At 49.0% G+C, this 23,927-nt stretch overlaps 9 protein-coding genes across 9 annotated transcripts; 5 read left to right on the top strand and 4 right to left on the bottom strand.

Annotated features, from left to right (window-relative positions):
• Positions 1–50: 50 nt before the first annotated feature.
• On the bottom strand, positions 51–1,750 carry N7525_001694 (putative proline permease; the record flags this gene model as incomplete). The annotated part of the gene is made up of 2 exons (XM_002557653.2): positions 51–1,356; positions 1,416–1,750. 2 exons carry the CDS (start codon positions 1,748–1,750, stop codon positions 51–53), a joined length of 1,641 nt encoding a protein of 546 aa, XP_002557699.1.
• A 1,170-nt stretch (positions 1,751–2,920) lies between these two features.
• On the bottom strand, positions 2,921–4,852 carry N7525_001693 (fungal specific transcription factor domain-containing protein; the record flags this gene model as incomplete). The annotated part of the gene is made up of 5 exons (XM_002557654.2): positions 2,921–3,287; positions 3,352–3,443; positions 3,495–4,103; positions 4,157–4,574; positions 4,632–4,852. The coding sequence occupies 5 exons, from the start codon at positions 4,850–4,852 to the stop codon at positions 2,921–2,923; spliced, it is 1,707 nt and encodes a 568-aa protein (XP_002557700.2).
• Positions 4,853–5,933: 1,081 nt separating this feature from the next.
• N7525_001692 (uncharacterized protein) lies at positions 5,934–7,944 on the bottom strand (the record flags this gene model as incomplete). The annotated part of the gene is made up of 8 exons (XM_002557655.2): positions 5,934–6,133; positions 6,198–6,258; positions 6,315–6,471; positions 6,526–6,620; positions 6,668–6,859; positions 6,914–7,323; positions 7,388–7,477; positions 7,551–7,944. The coding sequence occupies 8 exons, from the start codon at positions 7,942–7,944 to the stop codon at positions 5,934–5,936; spliced, it is 1,599 nt and encodes a 532-aa protein (XP_002557701.1).
• A 452-nt stretch (positions 7,945–8,396) lies between these two features.
• N7525_001691 (UPF0075 domain protein) lies at positions 8,397–9,772 on the top strand (the record flags this gene model as incomplete). The annotated part of the gene is made up of 3 exons (XM_002557656.2): positions 8,397–8,477; positions 8,528–8,602; positions 8,657–9,772. 3 exons carry the CDS (start codon positions 8,397–8,399, stop codon positions 9,770–9,772), a joined length of 1,272 nt encoding a protein of 423 aa, XP_002557702.2.
• A 1,852-nt stretch (positions 9,773–11,624) lies between these two features.
• Positions 11,625–13,574, top strand: N7525_001690 (uncharacterized protein; the record flags this gene model as incomplete). Its single annotated transcript, XM_002557657.1, has 1 exon — positions 11,625–13,574. One exon carries the CDS (start codon positions 11,625–11,627, stop codon positions 13,572–13,574), a length of 1,950 nt encoding a protein of 649 aa, XP_002557703.1.
• A 3,083-nt stretch (positions 13,575–16,657) lies between these two features.
• Positions 16,658–18,549, top strand: N7525_001689 (uncharacterized protein; the record flags this gene model as incomplete). Its single annotated transcript, XM_061212013.1, has 7 exons — positions 16,658–16,749; positions 16,815–16,845; positions 16,917–17,054; positions 17,108–17,158; positions 17,214–17,239; positions 17,298–18,194; positions 18,249–18,549. 7 exons carry the CDS (start codon positions 16,658–16,660, stop codon positions 18,547–18,549), a joined length of 1,536 nt encoding a protein of 511 aa, XP_061071239.1.
• A 1,456-nt stretch (positions 18,550–20,005) lies between these two features.
• N7525_001688 (uncharacterized protein) lies at positions 20,006–21,328 on the top strand (the record flags this gene model as incomplete). The annotated part of the gene is made up of 1 exon (XM_061212012.1): positions 20,006–21,328. The coding sequence occupies one exon, from the start codon at positions 20,006–20,008 to the stop codon at positions 21,326–21,328; it is 1,323 nt and encodes a 440-aa protein (XP_061071238.1).
• A 410-nt stretch (positions 21,329–21,738) lies between these two features.
• On the bottom strand, positions 21,739–22,712 carry N7525_001687 (tyrosine-protein phosphatase; the record flags this gene model as incomplete). Its single annotated transcript, XM_002557660.2, has 2 exons — positions 21,739–22,106; positions 22,211–22,712. The coding sequence occupies 2 exons, from the start codon at positions 22,710–22,712 to the stop codon at positions 21,739–21,741; spliced, it is 870 nt and encodes a 289-aa protein (XP_002557706.1).
• A 495-nt stretch (positions 22,713–23,207) lies between these two features.
• N7525_001686 (NUDIX hydrolase) lies at positions 23,208–23,687 on the top strand (the record flags this gene model as incomplete). Its single annotated transcript, XM_002557661.2, has 1 exon — positions 23,208–23,687. One exon carries the CDS (start codon positions 23,208–23,210, stop codon positions 23,685–23,687), a length of 480 nt encoding a protein of 159 aa, XP_002557707.2.
• Positions 23,688–23,927: the final 240 nt, after the last annotated feature.

Genomic DNA, 23,927 nt, shown 5'->3' with positions numbered 1-23,927 from the left:
GTCAGACAAATGTATATATACAACCCAAACACCAAGCATATAAATTATAATCACCACATTTTTTCCCATCCTCGCCGGGCCCAATGCATGTTAGCCAGCTCCTCCTTCCGCCGTTCCGCCCATCCACCTTCTTCCCAGATTTTGCACTCTTCATCGATCTCCGCCTTGCCAGAGTACAAATCTGCCTCTGCAACTTTCACAAAGGAACTCCGATGATACACCTTCCAGAAGACAAACATGACAACCCAGAACGCCAGACCGAAATACGAAGTGATGAACCCTTGTACACTGAAAGGCTTGAAGACAGAGAAGCCATTGAAGACAGCAGTAGCGCAGCCGATAATGATAGCGAGAATAGCTCCGTATGGCTGGAACGGTGCAGCCCATGGGACGAATGACTTGCGGTCAATTCCTTGGGCTTTCATGGCGCGGTACCAGGCGATGAAGACGCAGACCATGCCCGTGTAGGTGAGCACGAAGGCGATGGTGGTCAGATCGACGAACCAGAAGAAGACCTCGACGGAAGAGGTACTAGCCACGAGGAAGGTAATGCAAGACAAAACCGACACCGTGATGACACAGTTGATGGGGATGCCAGATACAGTGCATTTCAAAAGGAACTTGGGCGCTTGGCCATCGCGAGCGAGAGAGTAGAGTGTTCGGCTAGAGCTGTAAAGGTAGGCATTGCCACAGGACCAGCCCGATAACAAAATCAGAAAGTTGATCAGATCCGGCAGGCCCGTAATTCCGAGGTTCTCGATTCCGATAACCCAAGGTGAAGCGGCGGAGCCAGCGGCACCGTCATCAATCGCGGACATGAGACGTGGGTCACGCGGGCTGCAGATGATGCCTACAGCTAGGACTCCGACGACATAGAATCCCACAATGCGCCAGAATGTCATCTTCGCTACTCGGGGGATGGTCACTCGTGGGTTCTGGATCTCTCCGGCGGCTAGGGCTGGGAGATCGGGTCCAGCGACGGAGAAGGCGGCATAGACCATGACGGAGAAGAAGCCCAAGAAGCGGCCCGTGGTGCCCTCGGTATAGTATTCGAACATGACACCCTCGGTCCAATTACGGAAACCGTAGGCATCGTGCTTGGGGTTTCCTCCAACCATTGTGATGAAGGTGAGGAGGATGAGTCCGATAAGGAGAAGGATTTTGGTCGACGCTAGGACGAACTCGCTCTCGCCGTACCATCTCACGGAAACCAGGTTGAGTATCGTGCAAACAATCAGCGCCATGGCTACCCACACAGCGGGATTAACGCTCGTGTTCCAGTATTGCATGATTGTTGCGACTGCAGAGTATTCTGTACAAACTAGCATTACACCGCCGTAGAAATATACCCAGCCCCTAGAAGAGTTAGTATCTACACCATAAAGCAAAGCAAGATAAGCCATGGAAGGACTTACATAGCAAACCCAAATGCCGGGTCAATAAACCGGGCAGCGAGTTCAAAGATCGACCCACGAATAGGGAGATATGCAGCCATTTCTCCAACACACAGATTGACAGGCAAGATAAAGAGACATCCCCAGATAAGATACCCAAGGAACACAGACAGCGGACCGGCATCTCGCAGGTAGGATCCAATACCGACGAAAAGCCCAGTCCCGATTGAACCTCCGATGGCCATTAGTTGCACATGTCGGGATGTCAGACCGCGCTGTGTCTGTCGGTAGGGTAAAACATCGCCTGGCCTAGTATCCTCGGGCACGGAAAGGTCTGTAGAAAGTTTCTTCTCCATAGCGAAATACTACTGGGGCTAGGATTTTACTCTAAGTCTAGAGGCGGGGGATGTGACTCTTTATATGCGCACCGACATTGGGGGTCAAGAGCGTGCTGAGCTAACGACGTTGATAAAGACCCGTGGACGGCATACATGTTGATCATGCAATATCTAAGCAAAACTGCCAAGAGCATTATACAAAAGACCCAAACACCACTGATAAGAGAGATATTAGGATTAGAGAATACGGGACGATCCCAAAAGGGGGAGGAGAAGGCGATGCTAAACCTTGTAGTTGTAGATCTGCCAAGTGATAAGCTTATCAGGAGGGTTCCAGCTTGGAAATAACATGGAACAGAATAAGACTTTGATAAGAGATGCTAAGATATTAATGCCTCAGACTCAAGCCAATTGTGGGGTAAACTCTTAGACACAATCAAACCCTTGATATCGGAGGTTGACCGGGAGTAACATCAAACGAAACGTTTAGATCAGCAGGTTTAAAGCAGTCCAGAATGTCCTATCAGATTCCAACGACCAATGAAGCCCCCGATCGTCTCGGTTGCATTCACCTTACTGCGGTGTACATATTGTGACCCGCTTAGCCTTGGAAGACCGAAGCAGATACAAAGGCAATATGTAACCCCCCGCATTTTGACGGCAAGGCAGCGGGGTTTGAGCACTAGACACCGGCCCGGTGCTATTTGTATCCCAAGGCTTAGCAATGGCGGACAAGACCTTCCTTGTACTCTATAACGGAATGTGGCCTGTATGTACTCGCTCGATTCGGTCTAGAAAATGTAGAACTGGATGATTGCATGCATATGCTTTTCCAATTTGAATTCTCCACGTACAGGTGGACAGAAAATAGTACGACAAGCATATAGACAACTACCCGAGGTCTGCCCCCACCACTCCACTCAAGCTAGATAGATTTTTTGACCATCAAGCTGGTCCAAAATTGAACCCGAACAGAACATGTCAAAGAGACGAAATATGCACAAATATAACAAGTACAGGCAGGGCGAAGAGCAGTAATAAACACCACGATCCGTGACTCCAGCTCAATTACACCCTGAGATATGGATATAAACAGATGATTAGATACAACCATTTTGCTCTACTCTATGGAATCATTAAACACGCGGCCTCCAATCCCACAAACCCACCCAGCAACCACCAAGTGAGCTATTCAAACGCCAGCGGAAGAAAACCCTCCGAATGAGCCCCATCCAACGGCCACGGCCAATCCGACAACAGCTCCGGCGGCAGCTGGAACTGCATCATCTGCCCGCCCATTGCCGTCGATGGACCGACCGTCGGGGCTGGGCCACTGGGAGGAATGTATGTTGTGGCTGGGATAGGGATCTCGCGTTTAGTATCGATGGGGATTGTGTTATGTTGAGGGGGTGGGTGTGGTGCCGTGAGATTGAGTAGTCGGGAGGTGCGCATGTAGCCGTCAATTCTGTCTACCTGCGATCGGAGTCGTTGACTAGCACCAGAGGCGCGCTGGAGACCTGTCTCGAGGCGGCCGAGGAGGTCGGCCATTTCGAGTCTGTAGGGATGGTATTAGTTATTTGTTTGACTGGGTGGCTTGGAATGAATGGTAAACAACTTACAACAACGTGCGGACGCGTTGGTACGATGCTTCTGATAAGCTTCCTTCCATGACAGAGCCGAGGATATAACCGATTCCGCCGAGATGATGAAGCTGAAAGCGGTTAGTGAAATGGGTTTAGAAGAGCAAGGGTGGTGGACATACCAAGGGGGAGCTGATGGCGTTCAAATACTCCACGGGAACTTTGCTGAAGACACTGAGAAGTTCTCCCGCCACGTCACATTTGCGGTCTACGCCAAGCTCTTCCGCTGACAAGAGGACCATCCGGAGGAGCTGTAGTGTTGCCTGTATGTTGGCAGACTGGAACCCGAACAGATCCTTCGCCATGTCGCCAGTAGTGGGTGGAGTTTCTTTGAATTGTGGGGGCAGCGCGGCGTACATCGTTAGTACCCTCTCCATGACTGCTGGTTCTGACATGGATGCCGGGGTGAACAGAGACCACACCTGTGAGGTTCCGTTGGCTGACGAGAAACGACGGCGATTGCCATCAACGACGTATTCTAGGATTCGATACAGATCTGTCGTAAAGTTCCAGCCCCGAAGCCATGCTACAGGTTGCCGTGATACGACGGTCACATCGTCCGGGCTGACGCCCGACTCTGGAGACACGGGCGGCAGGCCGTAACCGTGCGGTGTGATAAACTCATCGTCCACTTCACTCGGATACCGTACCAGAGAATGCGCTTCGCGATATCGAATCACGCCTCCCCATACAATAGTGGAATAGATATCTAATGTATAGATAGACCAGAACTTTAGACCCAGAGTTAGTGGAAATCATAACCGTAAGATGAAAGAATGCATACTAGTTTTCGCCTCTCCTCGGTTTCGATAGGACTCAGGTTCTTTGGCCAAAGCTTTTCATCATGAAGACCCTCCATGCTGGTGAGAGTGTGGTACATGCCGGAGAACTTTTGCATATTCTTAATTTGGCCGTTTTGAATGCTGGCGATTGCAAGAATAGCGCATGCACGCATATAGTTAATGCCTCTTGCCGCTGCAAGGTCTCGGGGGATAGAATCTTTGGCCGCGGCGTAAAATGCCTCGGATGGCGGTTCTGTAAGTTCGTCGCGATGCCATCTATTCGTGAACAGCGCGCCGTCTCGCGCGCGCCCCGAAACCAAGGCGCAAACTGCCATTGTTGAGGCAAACAACCCCGGATTTCGGAGATGCTCTTGGTTATGAACTCTCTCGATGAAAGATTGCTTGTGAAAGAGCGGGAAGCTAGAAATTCATCAGCCATAGAAAAGGGACAAGAGCAATAACAAGATCGATTCGTACATTGGATACACAATCTCGAAGTATACTTGCACAAGATTTCGGATTTGACGATCACTGGCAATGGCAAATGCATTCCACGAGTTCCGCAATGCGCCGTCGTCATCATACCCTTCCGTTGCCACGCCTCCAGTATTGAAGGTAGACCATGGATCCCCAGTCAATGACGGGCGGTGGGCTGACTCGGTGTAGTACGAGCTCCTAGACGCAGAGGAATTTGACATCCTCCCTGTAGCCTGCGCAGAAGGCGGTACAGGGGGGCGTGCTCGGGGGCAGGCGTTCCTACCAACGGTGTCTCTCGCATGGAAGCCCTGGTGCCAGCCTTGACGCCCCGGCGCTTTGCGGGGCGATCAAAGGTGCACGGGACATCAAAATCCGCACAATTCTGACATCTGCCTAGCGGGTCTTCACTTCTGCCGCACTTGATGCTGCGTCTGTTGCAGAAGTCGCCTGTGGATGCGGGATGAGCTCAGAGCTTTCTAGTACAATCCGGGGGAATAATTGCCGCCAAGCGCGAGTGGAGTATACAATTGAACGTGGGGATCTTACAGGCTTTAGAGACGCGTTGGAGCTTTCGGGGTTTTTGCGACATTCAATTCATTAGTTCAATTCCAACAGAGATTGGTGGTCTCAGGAGCAAGGAGGACGCGGGAGACAATTCGCGGGCCGCGAGCTTCGGTCAGAAACGGGGTTGGGGTCTGCGCAGAGACACGGGTCGTGTGTGCAAGATCCTGGGGTAAAGCCTGTGCAGAATGGAAAAAGGGCCAAAAAATTGACAATATTGACAAACTAGCTCAAGCAGCAAATTTCTCCGATGACATGCACAATTTAAATCCTGGAAATGAGCGAAGGATAAAAGTCGATGTTAGAGTTGCTTGGAAGCCACAAAAAGCTGAGTCAGCGGCGTGTCATTCGAGGTTGACGCCGGGACGATCGAATGCGGTGGAGATTTGGACGATCGTTGGATCTGGAAGATAGAGTAACGATATATTTATATACCTGGTGGATCAATTCTGATTTGCATATAAAACTTAAAAGGGAAACCTAAAAGAAAATATTCAATGCGTTCAATGTTGAAGTGTGTACAGATCCTTGGCTAGTTTGATATAAAGGTGGTTACGAGCTAACACATAGGGGTCACTACTAGAGACAAGTAAGCAGAAGTGAAAAACAAGCAAGAATAGTATGTATACAATCTCTATATAAAACATTAAGTCCGAGGTGACAACTTTAGGTACATGATCCTATACATGTGTTGTGTCGGTAGATGTAACACTATACAGTATGACGTAAATGGCAGATGCTTTAGACAGTTCCAAGTTCAGTTGGAGACGTTGTCAGCTCACTCTTGCCATCACCCAGAGCCTCATTCCTGTTGACTCCGTGTTCGGCAAGAACATCACCGTGGAGCTTGTAGGCCTGTTCCATCTTCCAGTGGAATGGACTAGGCGTTGAGAAAAGCGCGTCAATCGATTCAAGAGAACGGTTCCGAGTTTCGGGGTAGACTATGAAGAAGATCATGTTAGAACTCAGCACTGGACGTAGATTGATAAGACATCAGAAACATACACAGGTAGACGATCGGGATCCAGATGAGGTTAAGGCCAGCAAACAAAAAGTATGTACGGCTCTAAAAGGTCATTAGTATCTTCATCAAAGTACTTCAGTAAAGCCGAGGAAGCTTACGGTCATGACATCAAACATGATAGGGTTGACCAAAGTGGTCATACCCACCCCAATAGCCCAACCGGTGATGCCGAATCCATTGCCTTGGGCTCGTAAATCACTGGGGAAGATCTCAGTGGGAACCAAGAAAGCAACCGTGCCCCAGGTGGCAGCATAACTACCCATGACATTAGTACCTATGAAAGGAGTGTTCAATTTCATGATCGCTTACCCCAGATTGAATAAAAAGAGCATAGTCACAGCACCAGGCGCATATTGAGATGCCTTCTCAGGGTTATGCAGCGAGCCTTCATAAACAGCTCCGGCCTATAATTTGTTAGAAATATTTCGATCAGAATTAAAACTAAACTCACAATAAGGTTGACTGCAAACAAAACAGCCGCTCCGCCCATCAAACATACACGTCGGCCCAATCGGTCAATGATGATAGCACTGATGATGGTACCGATGATTCCAATTGTATTGATTCCTCCAGCAAGGCCATTTTGCTTTATATCACTATAACCTGCCTGAGCAAGCAGTACCGGAGAATAGGCAGTAACAGCCTGTCATACCATTAGCACCCGGATGGTCCATTGGTTGTAAGCGCCGTAACTCACTGTAATACCTGTCCAGGACGCCATGATTTGAAGCCAAACACACAACCAGGCTCGTCGGCCGAGATTCATTCCCGGTCTTCCACCCTTTCCAAATAAGATCTTGACAAACTCAATGGGGGAGCTGAACTTGCTTCCTTTCGCAGTGACTATAATCTCAAGGTATTCTCGGTCGATATCGTCCTGGGAGGCCCGGTCTTTGCGAATACGGTTCAAAAGGTCTCGAGCTTCATCGTTCCGCCCGACTGATGCCAGAAAGCGGGGGCTATCCGGCAACATTTTGATGAAGGCAGCTAGGAGGAGTGCCGGGAAACACTGGAAGGCAAGAAGGAAGCGCCATCGTACGTCCGAGTAACCGTTATCAACGAAAGCGAGGCCGAAGGAGATCCAGTATGCGACGGAGATTCCTAGATCTTGAAAATGATGTATGTCAGAAAGGACCATCCCCACAGTGGATATCACAAAGTGACAACTCACAATTGGCAATGAATACATAACCCAAAAAGCCACCACGATGGTTCGCGGAAGAGGTCTCTGAAACTAATACTGGAGTAATCCCAGTCAAGGCTGTGAAATAACAAATTAGAATCGTAGCTCCTTCCAACCCGCAAGCTAAGGCAAGACTAGCAAGGATGCTTACCCCCGGTCCCTATCCCTGTAATCACTCTCGCGCACAGCATGAAGTCCGAATTCTGAGCGCCCGCCTGCAGGGCGCCACCTACCAGCGCAAATAATGAGCCGGCGAGTAGGCCATTGATCCGACCAACTCGATCTGCAAGCCAGCCGCCAGCGAAACAACCGAAGATCGCGCCCAGGTAATAGATGCTGACAATGCCACCCTGGTGAGTGGTGTCGGTCACTGTCCCATCAGGTTTACCAATGCCAACCTCTTCCACATATCTCGGCGAGTTGTTGACGCCACCCATCACACCTTGGTCATATCCCTCAAAGAAGATGGAGATCAGCGAAAATATTTGAATGGCGACATTCAGCTGACGTGGCGAAAGTCGCTTCCATAGTGTAGTATACCCCATGACAGTGACTTCCCCAGATCCCAGGAATCGAAAAAAAAGCTATCTCGAATAATCCTTGTTATAGGACCCGCCCCCGGCATTTGGTGAAGAATCTGTAAAGACTGGGGACACGATGGAGCTGTTCATGCGGGGGCCCAGCCCACAGCTCTCAAGCGTGTAGCCATTTATCCATTGGAATTCCTAATAGGCGTTTTGCCGGTCATCCCTTCTGCCCATAGTAACGTAATCATCGATTTCTTCACTAGGAGTAGATTACTTGGAGGAGATCTATCAGAAGTAATTGAGAATGCCGAACCAAATTTTCGGTCTCCACCACTCACCGGTTGGTTCGTTATGGGTTCCGGCAGTCAGGACCGGGTCTGATAAATAGGGTCTTGGATCCTCATGTTTCTCTCTTTTAACATTGTTCTCGTCATACTTCCGTGTTTGTTATCTACAATTTGTAATTAAACATGGCATCCAACTCTGTCAATGGCACTACCAGCCATGGTTTAGACATTACAGTGTTGGGTTTGAATAGTGGAACGTCCATGGTAGGTGACTATCTGTTCAATTGAGAAAACACCACACTCATCAGCTATAGGATGGCATTGACTGCGCTCTTTGCCGATTCCGCCAGGAGACCCCCGAATCTCCTATGCACTTCGAACTACTCAAGGCAAGTACCCAAGGGAATGCTCCACAAGGTACGACACACTGACCAATGACGCAGTATGGTGAAATTCCACTTGAGCCGGTGATCAAGAAGCGAGTGATGAACATGATCCTGCATAACAAGACCTCCCCTTCAGAGTTGTCTGAGGTCAATGTGATCCTGGGCGAGACCTTTGCCTCTGCCGTGCACCAGTTCTGTAAGGATTACAATGTGGATATCAAATCAATTGATGTCCTCGGATCCCATGGCCAAACCATCTGGCTACTCTCCATGCCAGAGGCCGGCGAGACCCGCAGCGCTCTGACTATGGCCGAGGGCACATTCCTCGCCTCGCGCACGGGCATTACCTCAGTCACCGACTTCCGGGTAAGTGATCAGGCCGCTGGACGTCAGGGAGCACCCCTCATTGCCTTCTTCGACGCGCTGGTGCTGCACCACCCGACCAAGCTACGTGCATGCCAGAACATCGGCGGTATCGCAAATGTCTGCTTCGTCCTCCCGGACAGCCACGGCGGCGTTGACGCCTGCTACGACTTCGACACCGGTCCAGGAAACGTGTTCATCGATGCCGTCGTACGCCACTACACGAACGGCAAGCACGAGTACGACCGAGATGGCGAGATGGGAGCCCGCGGCACAGTCGACCAGGAACTTGTGGACGACTTCCTGACACATCCCTATTTCGCGTTGGAACCCCCCAAGACAACGGGTCGTGAAGTTTTCCGTGACACCCTCGCCCACGAGTTCATCGTCAAGGCCGAGGCCAAGGGCCTTAAGCCTGACGATGTTGTCGCCAGCATCACTCGTGTAACCGCCCAGGCTATCGTGGACCATTACCGTCGCTACGCTCCTAAGGACCTTGAGATCGCTGAGATATTCATGTGCGGCGGTGGCGCGTACAACCCTAACATCACCGCCTTTATCCAGGAGAACTACCCCAACACCCGTATTATGATGCTCGATGAAGCTGGTATCCCTGGTGGCGCTAAGGAGGCCATTACTTTTGCTTGGCAGGGAATGGAGGCCGTGATCGGCCGCTCTATCCCTGTCCCCACCCGTGTCGAGACTCGCCAAGAGTACGTCCTCGGTAAGGTGTCTCCGGGCAAGAACTACCGCAACGTCTTGCGTCAGGGCATGTTGTTTGGCGCTGGTCGTGACCATCTCCCCCAGTAAACGAGCTGGTTAACTACATTGACGGCAAGGCTTTCGACAACAAATGGTAAATACGGCTCACGGACTTTTTGATCAAGTTCTTTGCATAAGGTTTTGGAATGCATTTACATACTTTCGGGAATTTCTTTGACTTTTTGGCGCAACTTTACATTGATTACATATATATTTGGACTGGCGAATGAAATGTTGTTCCTGGTTATCTTCTCAAATGTCGGTGAATATCTCGGATCTCAAAATGAAAATGTACTCAAATAACACGATTGATGTCAACGTATGTGGTGCATTCTTAAGTATGAGAGCCACCCGACGATCGACACTAATATCACTTAGCTTGATACATAAATCAGTTTCCGTTTAGCCTGGATCGTCACAGCAAATATCCATTCAGCCATTTTAGCAGTGCGTACTAATGGCACGTGCCAAGGTAAGTCCAGAGCTGCCTTTTTACATCGGCAATTGTTCGCCCGAGGATTTACCGAGTCTATATGATCCTTTGTGACTGCGGTGGGCTTTTTAATTTGTTGCTCATGCTCCGCGGGGCTGTGGGGATGGCTTGCTTTCTCTTTCTATCCCTTGCCTAGTAGGATCTAGACTGTGGGCTAAGCTTTTCCTTGGGCTCAGAGAAGGTTAGTCTCGATGCATAGGTGGATAGCTCTTGATGCGAAAAAACTAGGCTTATAAAGTACCTAAAGGGGATGGTACTTTCGTTAACAATTGCATTGCGCGTGCGCGTATTTATGTATAAATCTCGCCGGGCGAACCTAGCATTCAACAGATAGAAGGACTATGTTTTCGATATACTTTGGGCATCGTTAATCGAAACAAGGGTATACCGGAATAAATTGGCTGATGTAAAAAAGAGATACTCCCTAATTAACAACTGTTAACTCGAAAATACTTGATATAAATACGGGAAAAAGGGTCACGTGGAAAGATCAAATAGGGTAAAGTATGTTCAAGGCATACCTTATCCTCACAGATAGGACGCATAAGCGACTACTGCTGGTATTAAGATATGTGCCACCCTTTCTTGAAATATATTGCAAGCCTTGAGATTATTATAGCCGACCCAAGATCTACGGCATCTATTCCAAGTTCAACATCTTTACCAGGACATATCCAATTCAACCGAAGTTGGACAACTTCATCTCATTTACCCCGCAATCTGAGGAGTGTAACGTTACAGTCCAGAAAAGCTTTGGGCTTTCGAGTTGAGATTTGCCGAGATATCTAAATTATCCCGAGATTGATACCTGACATACCTGATCTACAAAGTCGTACTCGTCCAGTGTCCACCCAATCAACGATTAGCGACACCGGTATATTAAACAATTGCCTCCACTTTACCTCGTTATAATCTATTATATATTAACCACAGCAAGCGCTAACTTACAAGCGGGGTGGTTTTGTGAATTGCCACCATCTTGGCTTGCCAAAACAACCCCTGGCAGTTCGGACGGATCGTCGTCGTGCAGCTCCCTGCACTCTCTGCTGCTCTGCTATCCCAAGACAGTACTACCTGAGGACACTACCATCTGCCAACATTACCACCTGAGAACTCAATGTCCTGTAGATCTTATCTTCCGGAGAACCGGAATACACCGTTCTAACTGCTGCTTGGGGTATACCGGCTGCATACGACCTGAGAAATTAATCAAAAAACCAAACCCCGGTAAGCAACACTACGGGCTATACTGCACCTGGGCAACTCTTCTTGCCATGATGTAACCGATGGCACTGGTCACTTGCAAACTTCCAATCTTGGAAGGTGATCAAACAAAACCTCGGGGGTGTTAACCCCACCTTCCTTAGTATATAAACCAGCCCTGGAACATGTTCTCTCTTCCACACAATGTTCAATCTACACCGCATCACCTGTCTTCGGGCTTTTCTTGTGGCCCTCGCTCTTGGGCCGGTCAATGCTGCACCCATTACCCACAACGACCTTGCTGGCCGTGAAGATGGAGGCCCCGCGGTGTGGCCCACTCCTCAAGAGATAACATTAACCAGCGGAAAGGTATCGCTCACAGGCGATGTCACCATCGTGACTGACGATTTCAAAGACTCTGCCACGATCTCCAAGGTCAAGGAGGTTATTGCTGCCGCCGGTGGTAATGCAGTTCTCGCCTCCAAGTCAAGCGGCAACGGCACGCAGATCTTCGTTGGTACGGAGGCCGAAGCTGGTGTCGCTGTCGCTGCTGCTAAGGCTCTTGCCGGAAACTCTGCAAATGGCCTTGACGCTGATGGCTACGTCTTTGCAAGTGGCAATTATGAGCAACAGCCAAGCATTGTACTCAATGGTGTAGACACCCGCGGCACTTTCTACGCGGCACAGACTCTTCGTCAACTTCTCGACGGTGACCATATTCCCGGTATCAAGGTGCGCGACTGGCCTCTTATGTCTATCCGTGGCTCAATCGAGGGGTTTTACGGTGTCCCCTGGTCTCATGAGGCACGTCTTGACCAGTTTGCTTTCTATGGAAAGCACAAGATGAACACCTATGTGTACACGCCCAAGGACGATCTACTTCTCCGCGCCAAATGGCGCACTCTTTACAGTGGAGACGAGCTTACCCAGCTCAAGGAGCTTGTTGAGACTGCGAATGCCAACCATGTCGACTTCACCTACGCTCTTTCTCCTGGCCTAGACGTATGTTACTCGTCTGACGAGGACTTCGATGCTACCGTCGCCAAGTTCAACCAGCTGCGCGACTTTGGTGTCAGCAACTTCTACATTGCTCTCGATGATATTCCCCTCGAGTTCCATTGCGATGCAGATAAGAAGAAGTGGCCCAAAACTAAGAACGATGAATGGATCGCCGATGCCCAGACCTTCTATCTGAACCGCGTTCAGACGGAGTACATCGAGCCAAACAACCTCGAAGACCTCGAGACTGTCCCGACCCACTACGCCGGCAGCGCAACATCCCCGTACAAGACAGAATTCGGCACCAAGCTAAACAAGAAGATCCGCGTTCAGTGGACCGGCGAAGGAGTCTTCAGCGACGAAATCACAGTCGACAGCGTCGTGGCCGCCGACAAGAGCTACGTGACCGAAAACCTGTTCCTATGGGACAACTTCCCGGTCAACGACGCCAACCGCGATCGCCTATTCCTAAACCCTCTCACCAAGCGTGCGGCCGAACTGTATAAGCACCTTCTTGGGTTCACCTCGAACCCGATGAATCAACCGTACGCCTCTATGGCGACGCTCGCCAACTACGGCGACTATACCTGGAACGGCCCGTCGTACGACGCCACCAAGTCTACGGAAGCAAGCCTATGGGAGCTGTCTGGTACTGACACAACCGTTCACAACGCACTCATCGCGTTCACCGACCTGAACCAAAACTGGCCGTACCAAAATCCCCAGGTCAATGCGACCCAGCTTAACAAGGACATTACAGCTTTCTGGACTGCTCGCAAAGCCGGCACCAGCGACGGAACTGGGGCGTTAAAAGATCGTCTCGAACTCATCATCTCCATCCCCGATGTTCTCCCCGATATGGCTATGAAGGCCTTCGCCACGGATGTGGCACCCTGGGCCACTGTTGCTAAGCAGTGGGCAACCGCCTGCAAGCACTTGATTGCTATGCTCGAGGCGCTTGATGACAAGGACCAGAGTACGGCCGATGCCGAGTTCAACTCTGCTAAGGAGTGGGTTGAGAAGACCAAGGCTAAGACTGTCGATGACCGTAATGCCCAGGGTGAGGACCTTCCTAAGTCGATCGTCCCTACTACCGGTGATGGAGCCTTTGACAAGTTCCTCACTGGTGCCACTGCTATTTACGATGGTAAATAGACGCGGACATGAATTTGGTGGTATAAGTCGGATATATAGATATAGTGCACGGCTGGTACATGATATGCAAATATTGATAGGAAGAACTAGTCAGTACCCCATAAGGGCACTCAACCATTTAATTCCACTCCATTATCAATCTGTCTAATATTTATGGTGTGATCGTAAGAATAGAAGATAATCCACGGATCAATACTGTCAAGACATTTCCAAGGTTGCTAGATAAAAATAAACAATACAAAACCGATAGTTAGACTACACGCAATTGTTGAGGCTACAACAACCGACTACTCGGGAGAATCAGGACATAGGATCTGCTTCATTCAATCAATGGAGGAAAGGCCTTTATACGGCCACAAGCTGGCAACCAGGCAAACCGGCAAACGCTCAGTCTGCCTAAAAAATGAGGCATATGTGGACAATGGGATGATCCAACAGCATTGTATACACTCATCAACTTTTAGTAGTCTGATCCCACAGACTACGCACAGTAATACCACTCCCTCTAGTCTCATCTTTCTGCACAACGAACCGAAGAGTCCGCTTCTCGTCAGGAAGCAAAGGGAACGAGTTATCCTCGAAGTATCCCACCACACCAGCGGTGTAGTCAAGCCATGTATACAGCGGGACAGCACTCTGCGCTTTTACAGTAAACGTCCCAGCCTGTGCATCACGAGACAACTTGAGTTCGGGGTCTTTGGGTTAAAGTCAAAAAAAATCAATAAATCCGTCAGAATGATCACAAACAGCATGCCACCAGCGCCAGCGAGGCTTGCTGTGTGGTTCCCGCGATGGCTTTCTCCAAAAGTACCGAATATGCACTCGCCGACCGCCCAATAAGCTCGAGGTATACCGGCCTCCTGATCTCAGCCGGGAGACGAAAGAACGGACTTTGCTGCTGTGAGCTTTTCTGTCGAGCTCCAGGGCTGCGAGGGCGTTGCTCTGGTTGGATCGGCAGCTTCCATCGATTGAATATATCGCCGTTGATCTCACAGGTGGAATCCCAGATTCCTATTGCGTTTGGAGAACATTCTTGCAATGTGAACCTGGGCTCTTTCGGCCCTTTCCCTTTGGGCTTGAAAAGTTTGTTGAAAAAATGGGGTGCCATGGCGGTGGAGTCTGGAGGAGTAGGGGGAGCGCCGACTTTATATATTCCTGGATGTGGGTGGATATCCCCGGTGCGAGACAGTACTCGGTTTTACTAGATTGAATCTATTCCTATGCAATTGATTGAAGGGGTTTCTGGGTCCTCGAACATCCGGGGTTATTCACGGGCTGAAGACCGCAGCCCTTATGAAATTATTGGCCTTAAGGGCCAAACAATCCAAGCGCAGATTCCGAAGAGACCGAAAACTATACAGTGGGCTACATTGTCACAGGATCCGAGTCCAGCCAATTTGCCCGCCTTGGGGACTCGGGGGATTGGTATTCACTAATTCTAATCCAGCCTATTTAGTCTTGATTGAGGTCATATTTGCCGGGGAGCCACACGGACGTTACGCCCTCTTCATGTCCATTGAGTGGGTCTACCGAGACATCAGAGAGCTTACCGGAGCTACTGATGTCAGATTCAGACTGTAGGGGCCGTCCCCAAACGATTTTCAGATGGGGCTTTGGGGGTCATTCCATGAGTTGTTCCAAATGTTGTTTGACACATGTTGACGCGTGGAAAGACAACAAATCGGCATCTAGCAGAGCAATACCATCGACTTGCCTTCTTCAGCTCAACAACTGACTCTGTACTATTTCTAGCTAAAAGTTTACGTAGTAAACACTTTGCTAATGCCTACGGCGTTTGATCATGTTTTAGTTATGAGTTTATAGAAACTTCATTGGCAAGTGGCTGTGGCTATAAAGATCACTTGAAGACAATACATCGGTTTGAAACTGTATCTGGGCAAGTTAAGTAAACATTGTATACATCCAAAAATATAGATTCTTAAAATTATGCAGCCGCAGTACCGGGAAACAGTGCGGAAGTCCTTTTAGTGCTGCAGCACCTATCAAGGCCTAGCCCTACTAGCCTCTTCAGATAAAGCTAAATGATATGCGCTATATATAGGACCCAGGTAATATAGACCGAGAACAGATCGCACCAGTGGCAAGAAGTGTTTCTTGCAGAACCTGGTTCCCATATAGATCGGACATGCACCGTAGTTAAAACAATAGAGTAGGTCAGACCCTTTGGTTGGCTTTTTTCTAGGTGTTAACTGAGTGCGATCTAGAGCTATAGATCTGGTCCTCGCTAAGCGGTATGATACTCACCCGTTCCCACCGTGATAATCCCAATTGTAGAATTCCCGAAGGGCGGGAACGTAATTTCCTAGCTCACCTTGTGCTCACATACTTTGCCCCTTCATACCCTTCCTAAGATTCTCCGAGGACTTGAATGCTCCAGTAAACCGACTTACAACGTAGCTAAGTAAATTCTCCCGCCGACCTGGCGTTGCTGAAAAGACGTGTTGCATAGATCTGCAGATCAACTTGATAGGTAGCTCGGTAGCCCTACGGCTTTTAGTCTCTAATTATCAATACCTCAAAAAGACAAGGATATGCAAAAGACAAGGATATGCTGATCCTTCGACCTACAAATAATTGAATCCAAGCTGTTATATCTCATAGGGAATGCAATTTCTGATGGGGGGAAATATATCTATTCCCGTTGTGGTTCTCTAGTTCGAATTGGTTAACAAAAGATAAATCGGAGGAACGATCAAATTGGCTAGCTCTCACTAAGAGTCCTAATAAAAATGGGCTTTTCAACAATAGAAATAGTGCCTGAAAATGACTTGAAAATATGAAGTGATGATCACATACACTCTAGGCGGCTGAAAATGAGGTTACAAGTTGAATATTTCAACAATTCCAGGTGGTAGTACAGGATTCCCCATGGCAGCAGTGAAGCAAGGAATTAGTGTCCTTGCTTCAGACGTCGATGATGGCAATCTGGTGATCAAATGGAAGGTATATTAAACAAGCTGCCAATTGGCAATAAAAGCTTCCAACTAAAACTCAACCAAAACAGATTGTGTCAATCCGGACTGCTCGGCACATCATACTTGTACTTTATATTATTGCAAGTCATGAAGCGAGCGGCAAGTCTCGTTGCTTTTAGCCTCGTCGCACTAGCTGTGCAGGCCCAGGAAACATGCGAAAGAACCAAGGTTGCTGTCCTGTACGATCATACCCTTAGACCTCGCACATACACTTTTGGAATGAACCAGGACTGACAATCGCCAGTGGCGCGGGTGTTGCTGGAGTCACAGCTGCAGTGAGTTTGCCTTATACCAAGGATGCCCCCCTCCCGTATCGACATATTCGATTCTCACATGTGCATAACAGAAATCGCTCTCAGATAATGGGATTGATGATTTCCTGCTTGTTGAGTACCAAGACCGCATTGGAGGGCGCATGCATGATGTTGGCTTTGGCAGCAGGCCAGACGGGTATCCGTATATCGTCGAAGCAGGCGCGAACTGGGTAATCTTTTGGTGTACGGTTTGAAGAGTGTTTTCACGTCTAACCGGTATCAGGTGCAAGGAACAGTCCGTGATGGCGGCCCTGAGAACCCAATTTACACTTTGGTAAATCACTCCACGCGGATAGTGTCATTGCATGCAGCTGACATCGTTCTGATAGGCCAAGAAGAACTTGATCACGACCCTGTATGTGTGGAAATCAGGTAATTAAGATACGACGAATGATTGCTGACGACTATTACAGGTTCACTGACCAGGATAACACGACATACTTCGATGAAAGAGGTCCTGCAGATTATGATTATGCAATTCGAGAGTTCCAAGAGGCCATGGAAAAGGTTACTATTGACGCAGGGTCTCTCCTACAGCACAATATCCAGGATCGGTCTTTCCGTGCCGGATTGCGCTTGCAGGGCTGGGACCCGGCCAAGGACGATTCTTACCGGCAGACTGCCGAATGGTGGTTATTTGATGGCGAGTTTGTTTACACCCCTAGCGAGAGCTCGGAAGTCTACACCTCTGTGGCAGAGAACGCGACCTTCAACTATTTCTCTGAGGAAAATCTTTTCGTATATGACCAGCGTGGCTTTGCAACTATCGTTCGCGAGGAAGCGGCGGAGTTTCTGGCGGAAAACGACAGCCGTCTACGTCTGAGCACGCAGGTAACGGGCGTCGAGTACCGCAAGGACTCTGTGACTGTGTGGACAAATCGAGGTTGCATCGATGCCGACTACGCTATCATGACCTTCTCGCTGGGAGTTCTTCAGAAGGACGTTGTGGAATTTGCTCCACAGCTTCCTTCTTGGAAGAAATCTGCCATCCATAGCTTCGAGCTGGGAACATACACCAAGATTTTCATGCAATTCCCGTGGGCATTTTGGGATAACGCGCAGTACCTCATCTATGCGGATCCTGAAACTCGAGGCTACTATCCCGAATTCCAGCCCCTCGACCTCCCGGGTGTGTTAGAAGGATCGGGCCTCATGGTCGCGACGGTCGTAAATGACCAGTCTTACCGAGTAGAGGCGCAATCCTTTGAAGAAACACAGGCTGAAGTCATGGAAGTTTTGCGAAACATGTATGGCCCGGAAATCCCTGACCCGACTGATCTTTGGTACAAACGGTGGACACAAACCCCTTGGTAGGCTTCCGCAACACATAACCCTGGCGCCCAGAACGTCACTAACAGCACCAGGGCGTATGGATCATACTCCAACTGGCCTCCCTCGACCAGTATGCAAGCGCATCAAAACCTTCGTGCGAATGTAGGCAATTTGTTTTTCGCAGGCGAGGCCACCAGCCAGGAATTCTTCGGCTATTTGCAGGGCGCCTACTTTGAAGGCAAACATGTCGGTGAAGCCATTGCAGACTGCTTGCACGGAACAGGTAATTGCACAGTTACGGACGACCAGCAAAAGTATCCCGTTCTGACTGGAGTAACGCCATACAACCTGTATAATGACGAGCACGGATGGTTTGTCGATACAGTCTCCTAATACATCCGTCCTGTCCAATGGGAGGGGAATTATCTGGGCTGGGTAAATGTTTTCCGGCAACTGTGTACCTCATGGAATGGCTATTTTACCTTTACCGGCTGCTCTGGCAAACATCCGTGGATGGAATATGACCCCATTCCGGTTGATGCATGGCTTGCAAGCGGAATCAGAATCCAAGTTGCTCTTTACTTTCCCCATCATCTTCTCCTGTTTTAATAACATTCAGATATTTTTTTGTGTGGTTCGGCAAAGCCCAAGACTCACAGTGTCAAACCCATAGACCATGCTTGGATCACGCCAAATATCGGCTTTGCATCCCAAGCTCATAAAAGGAATGAGTGCATTCACAGGTTGTTTCATTGTTATCCCCAAAAGGTTCTCACTGAGCCTCCTGTTAATAGTGCTTGCAAGAAAGTATCATTGGACCCGGCACATCGCGAGACCAGGCAGATATTTATACCAGGTGAATACCAGGTGAATTTCCTCAGAGACTTTGTCAGATAAATTTACAGGGTTCACTAAGTTCCTTAGGTAGTCGCATTCTTCCTATCAAGTCACGCTACCTATTGTGCACACGATCCTGGCGCTTTGCTTGTACGAACTAGCCAATGAATATCTATTCTACCACCAGGTCTCACTACGGAGCGTGGGGGATTAAATTCTTCCAAGGTTACCTAGGTGCTTTACTTTCTCTACCAAACCTCATGTGAGGTTAAGACTAGCCTTCCGGATGCACTGCATGTATACAGAGAGTCTACCTTGGCAGCCATCACACCTCACCGTAATTGGTGGCTCTACCTTCTTGGCACCCCACCTGTACAAACTAGCCAATCAAAATTTATTAAAATATGTAGTCTCAGGATTTATCATTGGCTTATCTTCACCCTATTCGGTCCTTCTCCATCGAGAACCTTGGGACTCCCCTTTCTTGATACTCGCTTGTACGAACTGGCCAATCAATACCTACCTGGTTTATCCTTGGGCTATTCGATTGATCTCTCACCCTCTTTGTTGTACCGTACGTCTTTCCTCATTCAAGTGTCCACCGCAAAGGACGTGGGAGATGACCTGCTGGCATACGAACAGACGAATAGAAGATCCTCCTGAAATTATATTGGCAGCGGCCCAGGGAGTGTCCACTGCTTAAAACAACGCAAAGCAAGTCTGGCCAGCTAACATCAAAGCGATGGACGATATGAAGAAGAACACGAAGATGGCCAACCAAGCTTGGAGAAGAAAACCTCGCAAGTTCGCTCCAAAATCAAGGCTAGGCTGTAAGACTTGCAAGTGAGTCTAGACACCGTTCTACAAAGCAATCGATTGTGTTCAAAGATCCAGAAGAATGACACTCAACCTCGGTGCACCTTTCAGGATAAGACGAGTAAAATGCGATCTATCTCTACCTTCATGCTTGAAATGCCAGTCTACGGGTCGCACCTGTGACGGCTATAGTGAAATGACCCTCGATTTCAAGACCGACAAGACCGAGATTGAATCAAGTCATTATCACAACAAAACGGCCGATATAGAAGAGAGCTGCAACAGTTACCACCCTTGTACCACCATCAGTGCGTATCATCCCAAAAAGTGGTACTCGAAGTACGATGGCCTCAATTTGCAGAACCTCGGACCCTTTATGATCTTACCAGTGACCGGGTCAGCCCAGGGCGAGGCAATGTGTTTTTTTGAGTATATCTCGATCAAGCATTTGAGTGTATATCGCCCCTGTGAATCATGGCGTAGAGCTCTCATATTCTTCTCCCAAACAGTGCCATCAGTGCGGCATGCCGCCATTGCACTGGCCTTGATCCACCGAAACTACATGTATCGCGATTCTAGCGACCATATACATCAACCGCAATCTTCGAAAGACTGGCCACCGGATGCGGCTCCGTTGCTTCACTATAATCGGGCAATTCACTTTCTTTTGAACCAGAGAAGTGGTGACAACACCGAAATAACGGCCGTCACGCTTTTGGTCTGCTATCTCTTCACCTGCTTTGATCATCTGGCAGGCAATTACGTACAAGCAGTGAAGCATCTGCGCGGAGGTGTAGAGCTTTCGTGCAATCTCGACAAGGCTATAGTAAACAACGACAGTACTTATGGCGATTCCGAACCCTCAGGGTTTCGCACGCTTATCTGCCAGGTCACAAGGCAGATCCACCGCCTCGACATGCAGGCCGTAACATTTCTAGTCGATTGGGCTCCAGTCGGCACCCGAGAGACATTTATGTCCCAGCTTCCACCCTCCGACAGTAGCTTTCGGTCTCTCGACCAAGCCGCCGACCACCTCCAGACCCTCGTCGCTCGGGTAATGAGACTGCGCAATACGGAGCAGCAAATGTCCGTTAAGATGCGGCCGTCACTTTTGTCGCTTAAGGATATCGTTCTCGGGCAGATGGAAACGTGGTCGAGCCTCTTCAACAACACACTACAAAAAGGCGGATCCTATGAGACAGACTCTGAAGCTTACTCGCTTGAATCACTGCTGCGCCTACAACATACTATCGCATGCACTCTCCTCAGTAGTTGCGGACCTGGCAGAGAAATGGACTACGATGACTTCCTACCCCAGTTCCAGCAGTGCGTAGCCTTGGCGGGCGACATAGCGGCGGCGCGTGAGCGGTATTCGAGGTTAGAGCCGACTTTTACGCCGGAGACTGGAATTGTTCCCTTGCTTTACATAATTTGGGGTCAAATGCCGGCATCCCATAGTCCGACGCGAGGTCTTGAGTATCCTGCGACGGCAACCGATACGGGAGGCGGTTTGGGATAGCATCTCTGCTGCCAGGGTGGTTGAGCGGGTAATTGAGATTGAAGAGGGAGGGTCATGGGGTGGGCAAATGATACAGAGCATGGAACAAATCGCTGTGTGCCAGAGGATCGAGGATTTGTCTTGGGTACATGTCGTCAGTCAGCAGTCTGCGACCAGGTTGGATATTACGTATACGTTCTGCGCACGGGAGGGAATGCATACCGAGACTCTTTTGATATAGCAGACAGAAAGTCTCAAAATTGTGCAGAGGATATGTACGTAACCACGGATATTTTCCTATCTATTTTCTTGAAGACATATTTGTGAGGCAGCAATGAAGACATGTCCGGAGAACCTTAAGACTTGGTCGAGTCTAAACATAACTAGTACAACAATGTGTACTCTCTACATGATTGTTTATATTTGTATAATTATCTGAAGGTGGCCCGCTGTGTCAGGTTCCTGCGCATCACCGATACATCACTCTCTGAGAATCCAAGTCCATCAATGAGATAGCCCTCAACGCCATTCTTCCAAGAGTTCTCGAATGCTACCAGAAATGCTGCCATCGAAGTGGCGCGAACACCACACAGTTCGAGCATACCCAGCGCTTCGGGGCTCAGCTGGTTGATGTCAACTCCACCAGCTCCCAGATTTACAGCGAATGCCTCCATGAGGTTCTCCCGGGCGCTTTCCAATCCGACTCGAGTGAGGATGTAATCATTAACAATCTCGTCATGGGGTCGGTCGATCAAGAGGAGGACCAGAGCTGAAAATACACCTGTGCGGTCTTTACCGGCTGTGGATGGAACTTATGATCAGCATCCGTCGATTATGAAGGGAGTTTCTGCACGCGACTACGCAAAATAAGCATGAGAGCACGGTGATACCGGTGGAATTTACCTGAGCAATGGACGATGAACGGATCATGTGGTTTATCTCTGATATGCTTGAATATCTCCATGAAAGATGGGGTAGCCGCTTCGAGGATCCCCAAGTACATCTTGACGAACCCTGCGGCGCCCTTATCTGCGCCCGTGAAATCGCCAAGATTTAAAGTGGCTGGTCGAGCTCCGTATGGTAGCCATATCGTTTTGACTCCTGTGATAGAAGGCGAAGGAGCTTTTTGCCGCTCCCCTTCATTCCGGAGGTCGAAGATTGTGGTGACGCCCAATTGGGTCGCAATGACGGATTTCCCGGTACCATAGATGTCGGACAAAGTTCCTGACCTATATATGAATCCTGGGCGTACCTGATTGCCATCATGGCTCAGATCGCGAAAGTTGGAGACACCTTGTATGGGGATAAATGGTGGCAGGGATGTGATCCTAGTCACGACCGCCTGGGGGATGGGGGTTCGGATATCGGTATTTAATACCTGACGGATGTGATCGGCTTCGTTCATTATTCAATTGCACAGATCGAAAACAGAAATCAGAGATCGAAGATATATAAAGAAAGCCAGTTCAACGATGTCATCGTATCCATTAGTGGAGCCGACGCAGGCACCGATGTCATCATATCCGACGACGGCCTTGTTTTCCAGGAACCCTTCATAGATACTTATGGCGTCTTTTGATATATTCTCAATGGTCCTTTCACACAGTCGTTAGTATGTAGTCTGTTCAGATGTCTTCTCAGATACCATTTTTATGAATTTCACGTTTTATTTGGGTTTTGTTGAGCTTTCTTCCCATGACCCATGTTATACGAACTGTTCTTGCAGGCTTCAACCTCATATAAGTCAGAGAATAAACAATGAGACCGTATAGAAGTGAAATAGCAAACGAGTAGCAAACGAAATAGCAAACATAGGTATTTATACTGCCCTTGGTGTGACTTCAACTCTCCACCAATCAACTCCATCTCCGTCTTCTCGAATCAACTTGGTCATCCAACTATGGCAGCCCCAGACCACACCCGAATCTCAGACTTACCCCGGGATCAACAGTGGCGCATCGGTGCAGCAATCTTCCGGTACCAACAGAACGGGCGCTACACCGTCCTACTTCTGAAGCGCGCCACGGGCTCGTACACGACTGGATGGTGGAATACTCCAACGGGTCCAGTTCGAGACACTGATGAGACCATCGACAGTGCCATGAGACGGATCATCTTCGAGCAGACAGGTCTTGGACTACAGGGCTGCTACAACATCTATCAGGTGGAACCATTGTCGTGGGGATCTGAAGACCAGCCCATGACGAAACTTAACTTTGTGATCCACGAGGAATCTACCGAGATAGTCGTGATCCCCCGCAGCGAGTTTTTTGAGTATCGATGGGTGGAAGAGGAGTGTATTGACGATCTCCGCATCCCTGTCGCCATGCAGGATGTGATACGCGCGGGATTTGAACTACGCCGCCAGGGATACGTCTGAGGTGTGTGATATTTGAGGCGTGTGATATTTGAGGCCTCATTCTAGAGAATTAATCAGGATGCAAAGAATACAATTGAGATTGTTGCAATGTTGTTCACTCTTTAGTTTATTTCCCCGCAACCGAATACTCGGTTGGCCGCGGAGTGACGTTAAAATGCCGACGCCAACCGCCCTCCGCACTCCCCAGATTTAACATTCAAAGACCTTGGAATCCCTCTTCTCCCATTGAAAACCATTAAA

This window comes from Penicillium rubens, assembly GCF_028828025.1.
Source record: "Penicillium rubens strain IBT 27055 chromosome Unknown utg000001l_segment0_segment0, whole genome shotgun sequence".
Lineage (NCBI taxonomy): Eukaryota > Fungi > Ascomycota > Eurotiomycetes > Eurotiales > Aspergillaceae > Penicillium > Penicillium rubens.
This window is presented reverse-complemented; position numbering and strand designations above follow the sequence as displayed.